Raw genomic sequence first — 13,550 nt, forward strand, 5'->3', positions numbered from 1 at the left:
CAGGCATTTCTCTTTTTTAGGATTTTTATCGATGCTTCGTCGTGCTGCGGGGTTTTTTTCCTTGACGGTATCGTTGTTGGAAAAGACACACGGTGGTTTAAAAGATCAAGACCGCATATTTTTGAATTTATACAATGACTTTGGCACTAATATTGCCAGCGCGGAGAGACGAGGTGATTGGTACCGTACGAAGGATATTTTGCTGAAAGGTCACGATTGGGTGATTGCGGAGATGAAGGCAAGCGGTCTGCGGGGTCGAGGTGGCGCGGGTTTTCCATCCGGGCTCAAGTGGTCTTTCATGCCTAAAGTGAAGCCCGACGGGCGTCCAAGTTATCTGGTCGTTAACGGTGACGAGTCCGAGCCGGGGACGTGCAAAGATCGCGAGATTATGCGGCACGAACCTCATAAATTAGTGGAAGGTGCCCTCATTGCTGGATTTGCAATGCGTGCAAGGTATGGATTTATCTACATCCGTGGAGAGTTCTACAATGAATGGCGCAGCGTGGAGAGGGCGATTCAAGAGGCATACGCAAAGGGGTATTTGGGCCGCAACGCATGTGGGAGCGGATATGACTTTGATTTATACACGTATCGTGGAGCCGGTGCGTACATTTGTGGCGAAGAGACGGCGATGATATCGAGTCTTGAGGGCGGGCCCGGGAAACCGCGACTAAAGCCGCCATTTCCAGCGAATGTTGGTCTCTACGGTTGCCCCACCACCGTGACAAATGTGGAGACCGTGTCTGTTTCACCGACGATTCTTCGCCGTGGACCGCAGTGGTTCTCCTCGTTTGGTCGCAAGAACAATGCGGGTGTGAAGCTTTTCTGCATCTGTGGCCACGTGAATCGTCCATGTACGGTGGAGGATGAGATGAGCATCCCGTTGCGTGATCTCATTGAGCGTCACGCCGGTGGGGTTCGAGGCGGATGGGACAATCTTCTTGCCGTCATTCCCGGCGGCTCTTCCTGTCCGCTCATTCCAAAGAGCATCTGCGATAATGTTCTCATGGACTATGACTCACTTAAGGAGGTCCAGACAGGACTCGGCACCGCAGCAGTGATTGTGATGGACAAAACAACGGATCTTATTGCCGCAATCCACCGCATTTCCAAGTTTTATGCAAATGAGTCCTGCGGGCAGTGCACTCCATGCCGTGAGGGCTCCCCGTGGTTAGAAAAGATGATGCGGCGCTTTGTTCACGGTAATGCCAAGAAGGAAGAAATTGGCACCATGCTTGACGTTTCGAAGCAGTTGGAGGGTCGTACTATTTGTGCGCTGGCAACGGCAGCAGCATGGCCTGTGCAGGGACTCGCACGACACTTTACACCCATGTTGGAGGAGCGCATTGAGAGATACTGGGAGGCAAATCCACATTGGGGGAAATCGGGCTCACCGTGGCGTCGCTGGAAGACACACCGATATTACACAATGCAAAAGGGCGATAAACTGAACTGGGACGGCAAAATTGTGCGGAATTGGAATTAGCATCATTTACTTCTCTCTCTCTCTATATATAGCAGTATCAGTAGTGATGGAGGTAGAAAGAGAAGGAAGCAACAAGAATTGGCGGGTACGGAGGGTAAAGAGGGATTTTTCGTTTTTTTTTTTTTTCGAGATGGGGGGAGGGAGGCGCTTATGTGTAATTGTTTTTAATGTCACACGTCTGCGCAAGTATGTGGGGGGAGTGCGCATGCGTATATTTTGGCTTTGTAAGGGAACGCAAAGAGGGGCGGAAGCGGTGCTGCCCACAGGGGAGGATTGGGGAGGGAGATCCACCAGAAAGTGGCTATCTTGACGAGTCCTTTTGCATCTCTGTGTGTGGTGGGTTCCGCCTTGATTTGCTTTTATATTGCTCTTTTCTGTGGGCGATGTTTCTTCATGTCGTCCCTTCCGGATTGTCTTGTGTCCCGCTCTCTGCGTGGGTGCTCTGCTCCCCACTGACTTGTCAGCTGTATTGCCGCCGCTGTTTTTTCCCTTACCGCATGTACACAGACAAACGCTAGGAAAGAAGGAAAACAAGCGATAATTACCACTGTGAAATTGGAAGGCACTGATAGGACCAACAACACACACACCACCCACACACACATATTTATATGCTCTCACGTGTTGCTGCAGTGAAGGCACCCCGCACACACAACCGTCGCCGCGTGACCGGATCCAGCGGAGGGAGGAGGGAAGGAGGAGAGAGTGAGCCGCAGAGGCCCAACATGTCCCGGCGTGTGTTTGCTTCCGCGGTGATGCTGCTCCTTTTTTCGTGATGACGTGCTGTGGGATTGGTGGAGGTGCTTCTGCTGGGGGAGTAATGTGAGGAAAGCAGTTGATTCGTTGATGGGGATTGGATGGGAAAAACTTGACAACTGGGAGGATGTTCCTGACGCTGGTGGTAAATATGGCTCGCTTCGTGGTCCCAGTCCTGTTGATCTGCAGGGTCATGTATTTGCTATTGCCGAAGTCCATTGCAAGGATGGGGGCGACTGCAGCGACGTCGGCTTTACTGGGATTGCGTCAAAGTACCTTGATTTAAGTGGTGTTGCTGATCCAACGGAGATCTTGACGGCCGATGCGAGTATATTTGGCGCAGATCTTCTAAAGGAAGGGTCTGAGTTCATCAGCGCCAGGAACGGCATAACGCGACCAACTACACTTGTACTTGGGGACAGTGTCTAAGTGCTCCCGGGAAACTACAGCCATACAGGGCCGCAGGTTGGGGGCACGAATGAGCGGGGCCTTTTACTTTTGAAGGGAACTCTCACTGATGAGGGTGGAAGGAAGAAAATCAAATGGAATGAGACCCATGTGGTGGAGCCTCAAGGCAGAGGGGATTCTCGTTCCTTGACCGAGTTAGTTGGCGGTGGAGGATCGGGTGCTGTGTTGCGTGACGGCACGCCTGTGTTTCCCATGCAGGCCAAAGACAAGGATGGAACGAGCGTTTTGCTGTCTATGCGTTTCCCCAAGTCGGAGAACAAATGGGAGCTTTCATCCGAGACGCCTGGTAAGGGCTGCAGGGATCCAACCCTGGTGAAGTGGGAAGAAGACGAGGACGACGAAAGACTCTTCATGATGGCTCATTGTGCTGGAGACTACTATGACGTTTACAGGTCCACTCCGCATGGAGTCAATTGGTATACGTCGGGTCAGCCAATTACGCGCGTGTGGGGCAACTCACACAATCGAAAGGGTACGGTGTCCGGAGTGGATCCACCACCGCAATCATTGAGGAAAAGAAGGTGGTGCTCATCACCGCGCCGGTGTATCCGAGGGAGGAAAATGAAGGAGGAAAGGGTCGGCTCCATCTTTGGGTGACGGACAAGGCACGTGTGCATGATGTTGGGCCGGTATCTCGTGAAGATGATGACGCCGCCGCGAGCTCGCTGCTGATAAAGGATAAAAATAAGGAGTTGATTTCACTGTACGAGAACAGGAAGAAGAGCGATGGAGCATACAATCTTGTTGCTGTGCGTCTGACCGAGAAACTGGAGCGGGTAAAGGAAGTGGTGAAGACATGGAAGGATTTGGACAGCGCCTTGCAATAATGCCGTTCCGGTTCCAGCGGCAATGTTGACGCGCTCAGAAAGGGGCATGTGCAATGGTCCTGTTCCCACTGACGGGCTTGTTGGCTTCTTGTCTGGTAGCTCAACTGTGACCGAGTGGCGAGACGAGTAACTCGGCGTGAACGCCATTGTCCATGGCCCAGCGGAAAAAAGGATAGGGGTTCCCAATGGAGTGACGTTCCAAGGGCCCAGAGCAGGGGCGGAGTGGCCTGTTGGTAAATTGGGGCAGACTGTGCCGTACTACTTTGCAAACAACAGGCTCACTCTTGTGGCGACGGTGTCCATCCACGAGGTGCCGAGGGAAGACAGCATCCCTTTGATTGGCGTGAGGATGAATGACACCAAAGGCACGGTGCTTTTTGGTCTGTCGTACACCCATGACAGGAAGTGGCTGGCCATAGCGGAGAAACGTGCTATTTCGAAGAGTGTTGGTGCGTGGGAACCAAACAAGACGTATCGGGTGGTACTGCAAATGGATTATGATGAATGGACTGCCTTTTTGGATCAGAGGGAAATCGACCGCAAGAGCTATAATGAGGATCTGTTCAACTCGCACAGGATCTCACACTTCTACATCGGTGGGGACAGTAATGACCGAAGTGCAACGGGCGGCCACGTGACGGTGACCAACGTCATGCTGTACAACGACGATCTGTATAATAATGAGCTGTATAAACTCAATGCCAGCAAAGTCACTATTCCATCACTGGGTGTTGAGGAACATCCCACAGGACAGGTGACCAGCACGGAAGTTTCGGTTGTTTCCGAGTCAAAGAATGAAGAAATCGTCACCAGCTGTGCGGAATTGAATGAGGATGATCCTGAAAAACAAGAGGAAGAGAGCGTCGATGATCCGGTGCCTGAAGCGCCCCCTTCCACGGTTGACGCGGGATCATCTGTTTCTGAGCCTGCCATCGCAGCGGAGAGCGCAGGGAATGACCGTCCATAGGACAATGCCCAGTTTCACCAGGGCGAAACGGCCCAGCAAGCCACGCCGAATGAGGAGAATAAATCGATGCAACGGGGCTCAGACCTGCAGCCACAAGACCCACAGCCAGCGGAATTAACGGAGGTTACCGATGTTGAAATGTCCTCTGGAAGTTATGCTGAAGAAATGCCAGAGGAGGAGGGAGAAGCGGATGGCAGGAGTGGCGGATCAACGTCTTCAGTGGGTGCATCATCGGATATGGATACGGCCACCGAAACAGTTGACAGTGAGCGCCAATTGCAACAAAGCACTGAGCTTTCCGCTGAAAATGAAGGCCTGCGGTCCACTGGAACCGGAACCACTGGCGCGGAGCGAAGCCTCGGTCTCGAGGCGGGGGACAGAAATCCCGAGAGAACAATGGGCTCAGACAGCAGCCTCATTCCTTCAGGGGTTGACGTCGAACCGACATCCGCGGAGGACACCGACGACGTCTCTCGGACTGAGGGAACCGAAGTTTCTTTTGAAGACGGCAAGGAGGTGCCACAGACGGTCGACACCAAACCGGAGAATACAAACACCACGCCTGGAGGCGAAGGGATCCCCTCAACAAAAGGCGCGGCACGACACTCGGACAACGACACCTTCACCGGGGAAATTGCGGAGTTGCTGTCCATGGGTCTGAGCCGTGACAGCACCGTGCATGTGTGTGTGTATTTCGTGTGTTGTTGCTGCTTCTTCTACCGGGGCTGTGGGGCATTGTGGCTCTTTGAGGAGTGATTGGGTGCCGCGTGGGACACTTGCGCCCTCCCCTTCACCAACACACACACACACACACCGCTAGGAATAAATTTTGCTACGCAGAGAACAATTTCTTTTCATTTCTTAAAATTGTTTTCTTATCTTGCTTGTTGCCTTGGGGCAGCCACCATGGATTTTTTTTTGCTTTTATTGTTTCTTCTGCACTCTTCCTGTGAGGGGCGCCGTGTGTTTCCCGCCCAACTGCTCCGCTCGCACACCCACCGACACGCTCATGACGACGGCCCTGTGCGCCTCGCCTGCTGCACGCATGAGGAGGGGCCGCGACGAACGGCGCGCTGAGGGAGCCGTGACGTGTGGGCGTGCGACGAGGGCCTGTGGGGCGGCGCACACATTTCTTCCCTCTTGTTTTTTTTTTCTTGCGGCCAGGGCTGGCAGACACCCGCAGCGCCACACACACACACAGCCACACCCTGCCGCTTTTTTGGTATATTGCTTTGCGTTTGCATTTCTCGCGCTGGCAGTCCCGTCAGCATTTCTCTCTCCCTGATGATTTTCCTTTTGCTGCGCTCACTCTCCCGATGGAGTGACGCGACTCCCGTCGTGTCTGCGTGCTTCTCTCACTTCCCTCCACACACACGAGTGACTGTGCTCTGCGGGCCGCACTCGCACGCCGATGAGAGGGCTGAGGGGAGCAGCAACACGCAGATGACCGCATGAAATATAAACGATGTGCGGACACGCAGAGGGTCGGACGGTTGAAAGGCATGCAACCATTTTTTAAATTTTGTTTTGCGGGCAAAATAAATGCAGACAGTTCGGTGTGGCCACACGGCAGCTAGGCGAATTTATTACTATTATTATTACTTTTTTTCTTTTATTTTTAAATTTGTGTGGAACAGTAACAGAGGACGTTTTTTTTTTCTTAATGACGGGGTTTATATAAGAAGGGGTGGCTAGGGAAGGTTTTCTTTTGCTTTGAATAAATCTTCTGTGGTTTGCCGCTGATCGGGCTGCAGTGCAATCCTGAGTTTGAGCAGCCCTTCCATTCTTCTTTCTTTGGGCATGCGCCTCTGCTGTGCATTTGTGTTTGTGCGTCTCTTCAGATACTTTGTTTCTTTTTTCTGTCTTTTTTCCTTTTTGCGTGACAGTGGGCACACACCACCACACGCGCAGGACACACACATTGCAGTGCAGGTGGATTCTTCTTTTGTACTCGGTGCTGGCAGTTGCGCGTGGCTGCTGCTCCCCCGTTGTGTTGGTGAGGGAGGAGGCGAGTGACGGCGCCCGGTGGAGAGAGAAGGCACCGACCGCTGCTGACGGTGACGGTCTTGGCTGCAGGTAATCTGACGGGATGGCGTGACTGGTGTCACAGTTAACCGAGATGGATGAGGACCGCACCGCATCTCTTTTTCGTCTCGTCATCCTCTCAGTCCACGGCAGACACACACACGCAAAGTGCGGCGGCGGCGCGACCACCGTCCGTACGGCTGCGAGCCAATCGGACTGTGCAGTTGATGTGGATCCTTTTTCCCTGTGTCTGAGTGCTGCCGCCGTGCTCCTCCATTCTTCTTTTTCTTCCTGTGTATGCCGTGCGCGTATGAGTTCGCTGTTTCTTGTGCAATGCAGAACCATCTGTTACACTAGCGGCACCAATGGTCATGTGTCTTTTTGACAGGATCGTGCAACTTGGCACGGTGGCTGTGTGAGACTGCGCGGGTGGTGGGAGGGCGGTGACATCACCGGGCTGACTGCGTCTGCGCTTCTTTTTGTCGCTGGTTGTGCTTTGGTGGGAATGTCTGAGGTTGGATGCTTCTGCGTGCCACTGTGTTACTGTGGTTGCTTCCTTCTTCCCCTCTGACCGCGCAGTTAGAGATACTTTGGCTTGATCAGCACAACTATCGTTTCAAGGTATTAGTTATTGCTCGCGGCAGTATTAGGACAAGTAGTAGTGGTATAGCGATCTATCGGATTTGTGCTTTTGGATTCTCCATCCATAGGAAGGGATTTATTAGAAAGGTGCTACGGTCGACGGTGCGAGTGTGACACACCACGACAGCCCTGCTGATACGTGTCTGGGTCGGTGGATGTGGTGTGCGGTGGGTGCGTGTCCGCGCAGCCGGCACCGTGTGCGGTGCAGGGCCATTGCGGCTGTGCGTGTGGCTGTGCACGTTGTGTTGGCGCTGGTTGCGGCGGCGGCGTGGATGCCCGCGGTGCATGCGGTGGTGTTGCGACTGCGGGGCGGCACGGTGGACAGAGCCATCACGGTTGGCCACGCCGTGGACACGGTGCTGATGGACGGCGTGTCCATGACGAACGGCGTGGCTGTTGTGTTCGACGTGCCGGCGATGCTTCCCGGCGCGCTGCGCATCGAATTGAGGAACTGCGTGTGCGACGGCGGTGTGCAGATCTACGTGCGGGGCTACGGCGGCGAGCCGGCGAGTGATCGGAGCCTGGAGGTGAGCGTGAGCGGTCTGTCCGGCGGCTACTGCTCGCTTGTGTTTGTGCACAACCTGCCGGCACACACGAACGTGACGGTCCGTGACTCGACGATTGTGACGGCGGGGCCGATGCGCTACTCGCAGCTGAGCGGACTGACGGACGCGGTGGCGTCGCCGCTTGTGCTGCACGCGACGTCGCTGTTGCAGTCGCAGCTGCGTGTGAGCAACACTCTGCTGAGGTCGTTGCAGGCGGGCGGGTCGGCGGTGTACGTTGGCGGCGGCGTGGACCTGCTGTCGAGCGCGGTGGTGCTTGACGGCGTGTCGCTGGAGGCGTCGGGCGGTCTGACCGCGTCCGCGTTGCATGTGGCGTCCTCGTCGCGCCTCAGTCTGCGGAGCCACTCGGTGTTCTCCGTGACGAGTGTGTCGGTTGTGAGCAGCGGCGGCGGCATTGTGCTTGGAGAGCGCCTCGCGGTTTTTGATTCGGTGCTGCGCTTCGTGGGCGTCGAGGGGTCTGTCGCGTCGTCGCTGGTGCGCTGCGACGGTGGGACGATCGATGCCGGCGGGTGGCTGGAGTTGCACGACGTGTGGGCGGTGGGCGAGGCGTCGTCGGTGGCGTCGCTGTCGGGTGTGATGCTGAGCGGCGGCGCCGTGTCGATTGCGCGCTGCGCTGCCACCGGCGCGACGCTTGTCTCCGGGCCGACGATCACGAGCGGCGTCGTGTCGGTGCAGTGCAACCGTGCCGGCGGCCGGGTGCTGCGGAGCAGCGGGGACTACCGCATGGCCGGCCTGCCCTCCGTGAGCGTGGTGCCGTGCGACGGCTGTGCGGCCGCGCTGGCGTGCTTCGATGCGCTGACGGCGTCGTTCTCCGACTGCGCGTGCGGCTGCCGCGCCGGCGGTGTGGGCGAGGCGTGCCTCCCGTTCGACGTGCCGCCTGCGAGGTCCGGTGGCGGTGGTGGCGGTGCGCCGGGCTGCGTGAGTGGCGTGACGCTGACGGAGTCGGTGACGGTTGGCGGCGGGCGTGCGACGACGTGCTTCGACTCGGTGGTGTTCGGCGGGCCGATCATTGTGGCGGTGGAACTGCGCTTGATGGATGCGTTCGCTGACGCGCTGAACGTGACGCTGCGCCACTGCGTGCTTGCGGGCGGCGCGCAGCTGCGGATTGGCGGCCTCAGCGAGATCACGGCGCGCCTGATGCCGCACGCTCTCGTCAACATGACGAATGTGACGTCGCTGGAGGGCACGATCGTGCTGCATGGCGCGATGCCGCTGCACTCGACTGTGTTGCTGGCGAACTCAACGCTGCGCGCGACGGTTGGCGGGTCGCAGTACGTGCCGACGACCCCTGGCCACGCGGGATCCCGGTACGGCTCCGCGCTTGTTCTGGACGGTGTCCGCCTTCTGTCGACGTGTTTTGTCATGACGCGGTCGACGCTGGTGTGTGGCGGGGGCTCGTGCGCTGCGATCCTCGTGGAGCGCGGCCTTGGCGTGAGCCTGTCCAGCGTCTTCTACATGGACAACTGCGCTGTCCTGTCGCAGTCGCACTTGATGCACGCCCTTGCGTCGGACCTGCGTGTCAGCGGCGGCTCCGTGTTCTCCATACAGAACAGCTTGTGGAGTGCGCCGAGCACCGAATACTACAAGGGAGCGTGTATGTTTGGGGACGTTGTGGTGGATGGTGGCAGCGTGATGCAGATTGTGTCCAGCACTTTCCGTCTTGGCTTCGCCATGCTCATTGCAAACACGCTGACCGTGGCTGGCGGCAGCTGGCTGGTGCACCGCGACAACGAGTTCCGCGCCGCCTACGTTGTGTACGTGGCCAATGAGAACGGTGTGGCGTTTTGTGATCGGAGTGTGTGGTCGATACTTGACAACAACTTCACGTACGGCTCGTACTCGTCGACCACTGCGTACATGACAAACAACTGGTCACCACCATCCGACACGCGCCCGACCATCTACGGCGTGTGCAACGAGGCAATAGGCTCACCTGTGACGGATTACCAAGGAGAGCTTAATATTGGGACGCCCGTGACGGTGCTGGACTGTGGTGCGTGCACGGTGGACGCCGTGTGCTTTGCAGCGAGGACGAGCAGCATCAGCGGCTGTGAGTGCGTGTGCGCTGCTGGCGGCTACGGTGACACGTGCCTGCCAGCTGCGGCTCCGGACGGCCTTGGACCGCTTCCGCTCCCCGACGCGAGGGACACGGAGGTCCGCTGCGTGCACGGTGGCAGCATCAGCTCCGTGGACTATCCTGATCCCGGTGTGCGTGGTCTGTGTCTTGTCAACGTGACCTTCACCGCCGCGATGTTGCTGGACCTGTCGTATTTTGACGCGCCACAGCAGACACTCAACATCACGCTGCTGCAGTGCGTCCTAATGGGCCTGTTGATCAGGGGGAGTGGTGCGCGTGTGCACGTGAGCGTGACATCCTCGATGCTGGCTTCTGGTGCATTGGAGTTTGAGGGCGATTTTGGCGTGAGCTCCCAGATACTGGTGGTGGGCAGTACGCTTGTGACGACGTCGAGCCACGCCATTTTATTTTTAAAGTTTTTTCTTGGTGTGAACTCGACGCTGCTGCTGCTTGACAACAACTTGGAGGGGAGTAATTGCGCGTTATATATTTCCAATGCTGCCGTTGATGGTGGCGGGATCATTGTGAAGGGAAATACGCTGATCACAACGGAGGAGGGTCAGGGTGTGGAATCATCTGTTTGCGTTAATGCTATTGATGTGAGGAACGGCGGCTACTTTGACGTTGAGAACACCACGATGAGTGCTGCTAATGGTGTTTATATTTTTGGGGATACCACCGTGAGCACCGCGGGGCTGCTGCGAGTGGCGGACTGCACCCTTGTTGAAAGCACAGAGGAGTTTGAATCTGCGCTGGTGTATTTTGACGGCTCTGTGACACTCGAGGGAGGTGCGCAGTGGCGTGTGGAGGGCAACAGCGTGGGTGCAGCCTCGGTATTAAATATTCCTCATTTTCAGCACAAAATTCAGCTGTCGGGCAGCGGCACCACCGTGGCGCTTGCACACAACCGTCGGGTGGACTCGAGGGCTTTTCTTGCCAGGTTTCTCCCATCGAGCATTGTCGTGAAGTTACCCGCGCGGTTTGTGGTTGGGTGCAACCTGCAGGGCGATGGGGAGGTGTCGTACGACGATGTGTTTCCGGAGGGCGTGGTGGTGTTCAGGTGCGGCACATGCAACGACGACGCGGCGTGCTACATGCCCGGGACGGAGTTGGTGGACCGCGGCTCGTGCTCGTGCAGCTGCAAGGACGGATGGCATGGCGCGTCGTGTCTTCCCTTCGAGGTGCCCGACACGGTTGTGCCGCCCGTGGCGGAGAGAGCCGTTGACGGCGACACGAGCTGCGTGGTGAACCAGACGCTGACGAACGTTACGCTGAACATGTGGAAGACGCACCACTGCTACGTGGGTGTGACATTCAGCGGCGTGGGTGCCGTGCTGACGTTTTTCCTCGACAGTATGCCGCTGCATCTCCCCATCAACATCACGCTCACTGAGTGCACATTCCGTGGGGGTGCCGCGCTGCAGTTTGTTGGGGGAGATGAGGCGGCCGATTCAGCCGGCGTCCTGATCCGCGTGAGCCGGACTGTAATGCGGTCTTCCGTCGTTGTGTTTGCACTTGTCCTCCCGCAGCACTGCGACATCGCCGTCACGGAGGTTGACGCGGTGCAGTCCTCCGAGGTCCAGCTGCCACACATTAGGACCAACATGCTGAGCGTATTTTTACTGGTGAACATCGTGTTGAGTGCGTCTTCTTTTTTGGTCAGCAACGTCAAGGCTCATTCCTTGATGTACGGTGGGTATGGTTTGTACTCGACAGGGACGCTGACGCTGTTGGATGGCAGCTCGCTGTATGTGCAGTACTGCAGCTTCGCTGGGTACATGCATATGTTTTACGTGAATATCCTCAGTGTGAGTGACCACTCCGTTTTTGCGCTGCTCAACAATACAATGTCCTCCGGGACAAGCCTGCTTTATCTGCGCCACGGATTCAGCGTGTCAGATCACAGCGTGCTGCGCGTGGTGGGGAACAGCGGCTCCGTGTCCTATGCCATATATTCACTAAGCTTTTTTACCGTCCACCATTCAAGCTGGCTGGATTGGCGTGACAACGACGTGGGTGTGGGTGCGATGTTTCATTACTCCCTAATAACTACTGTGAACATCGACGGCAGCAGTGTGGTGACGCTGACGGGCTGCAAGATGGGCTCGACGGGGCTGTCGGTACCTCTGCTATCGCAGGCTGACGCCGGCTACCGGTTCGTTGCTGGGTGCCTGACGGTCGCGGGACGGGAGGTGACGACGGCGGCTGAACTGGGGCTCCACGGCATCACCAACGCGACGACGGCTGCTGCGTGCGGGGAGTGCACGAAGGAGGGCGACTGCTTCGCTCCGCTGACGACGGCGGTCATTGACTGCAATTGCCAGTGCGCTGCTGGAGGGCACGGCGATGTGTGTGTCCCGGCGCCTGTGCCTGCTGGCCCGCCACCGCCACCGCCACCGCCGCCGCCGCTGCCACCACCCACGCCGTCACCGCCGCCGGTTGGTGAGTGCATCAGCGACATGGTGTACCCCGAGGTTGCGCAGGCAGTGGGCGGCGGGCTGTCGTGGCTGTGCTACCGCAACGTGACGTTCAGCGGGGGCGGCATGAGCCTGACGGTGCTGGTTGGGGCGATGACGGGCGACGTGGCGCATGTCAATTTCGATGGCTGCACGTGGAGGGACGGCGCCGTGCTGTTGCTGTTGGGCAACGCGTACGCCGCTGTTGGGTCGCTGAACATCTTCGTCACCGGAAACACGTTTAGTGACGCGCTGCTCAGCCCGGAGGGTGTGTTTCCGCCGCACACAAACATCACGATCAGCGGGAACCGCTTCACGGTCACGAGGCCGATCCCTCGGCCGGGTTTGGAACCTGACTGCCCGTCGTGTGTTGTGATGAATGGACTGGTGATCAGCAACGACTCCGCGGTGGTGCTGAGTGGCAATGTGTTTCAGAGCGTGACGACATCGTCAAGCGCCATTTACGTTGTTGGATCTGCGCTGAGGGTGTCGTGGCACTCCGTGTTTGCGGTGGTGGGCAACACGTTTCACATGGCTGGCGGTGACGGTACGCTGATATATCTTGAAGGACCTAGACAGTCCTCATCGCTGAGTGTACTGAACAACTCTGCCGTGGTGATTCGAGGCAACCTTGTGACGAGGCCGGTGAAGTGCTTCGTGTTACTTATTTGGACCTTAGACGTGGAGTCCCATTCAGCGGTTGTGTTTCAGGGCAACGAGATGCAGGGAAGCTCGGTTGTGTTTTATTCAAGCGAATCGTCCAACATCTACTACAACTCCTGGCTGCAGTTGAGCGGCAACCTCTGCCGTGAATCCCCATCGGAAGCGTTTGCCTTTCTTTATCCCAAAGTGAATCTCCGCGACTCCACGGTGTCTGTGTCCGGCAATCGATTCGTGTCCAGCACGGTCTCGCCGACAATGCTGCTGATACCTCAAAGTTCCCGCGATCTCACGAACGGAGCGATTGTGGCCGCGTGCAACACCGTGAACGGCGAGGAGGAAGCGAACTACGCCATCCCTTCTGTGTACAATGCCGCCATTTTGACCTGCAGCGATCCATGCACCCTCGCGGCGTCGTGCTTCCCTGCGTACACGACGACGGCCTCGAGTGATGGCTGCGCCTGCGCATGCGCTGAGGGCGGCTACGGCGATGCGTGCCTGCCCGTTGCTGTCCCCGAGCCGCCGAGCACTGACGGCGCCGACTTGTGCGTGCGGGACGTGCGTGTGGGTGTGGAGGTGAACGTCAAATTCGGGACTTCGGTGGCGTGCTACGTTGGCGTGAC

The 13,550-nt window shown here is 57.2% G+C and overlaps 2 protein-coding genes and 1 pseudogene across 2 annotated transcripts, besides 5 other annotated features; all 3 read left to right on the forward strand.

The window, feature by feature from the left end:
- Nucleotides 1–1,685: a sequence feature (heterozygous, non-Esmeraldo-like haplotype).
- Tc00.1047053508399.10 (NADH-ubiquinone oxidoreductase, mitochondrial, putative) lies at nt 32–1,486 on the forward strand (the record flags this gene model as incomplete). Its single annotated transcript, XM_802502.1, has 1 exon — nt 32–1,486. The coding sequence occupies one exon, from the start codon at nt 32–34 to the stop codon at nt 1,484–1,486; it is 1,455 nt and encodes a 484-aa protein (XP_807595.1).
- Nucleotides 1,686–1,850: a sequence feature (haploid, non-Esmeraldo-like haplotype).
- Nucleotides 1,851–13,550: a sequence feature (areas not merged during assembly with more than two copies in the genome that could not be assigned to a particular haplotype).
- On the forward strand, nt 2,096–5,260 carry Tc00.1047053508399.40 (annotated as a pseudogene).
- Nucleotides 6,085–6,130: a sequence feature (AT_rich).
- Nucleotides 7,327–13,550, forward strand: Tc00.1047053508399.49 (dispersed gene family protein 1 (DGF-1), putative; the record flags this gene model as incomplete). The annotated part of the gene is made up of 1 exon (XM_802503.1): nt 7,327–13,550. A coding segment is annotated over one exon (6,224 nt), but the record flags the coding sequence as incomplete, so codon positions are not given.
- Nucleotides 12,190–12,249: a microsatellite.

Source organism: Trypanosoma cruzi, genomic scaffold (genome assembly GCF_000209065.1).
Source record: "Trypanosoma cruzi strain CL Brener 1047053516801 genomic scaffold, whole genome shotgun sequence".
NCBI lineage: Eukaryota > Euglenozoa > Kinetoplastea > Trypanosomatida > Trypanosomatidae > Trypanosoma > Trypanosoma cruzi.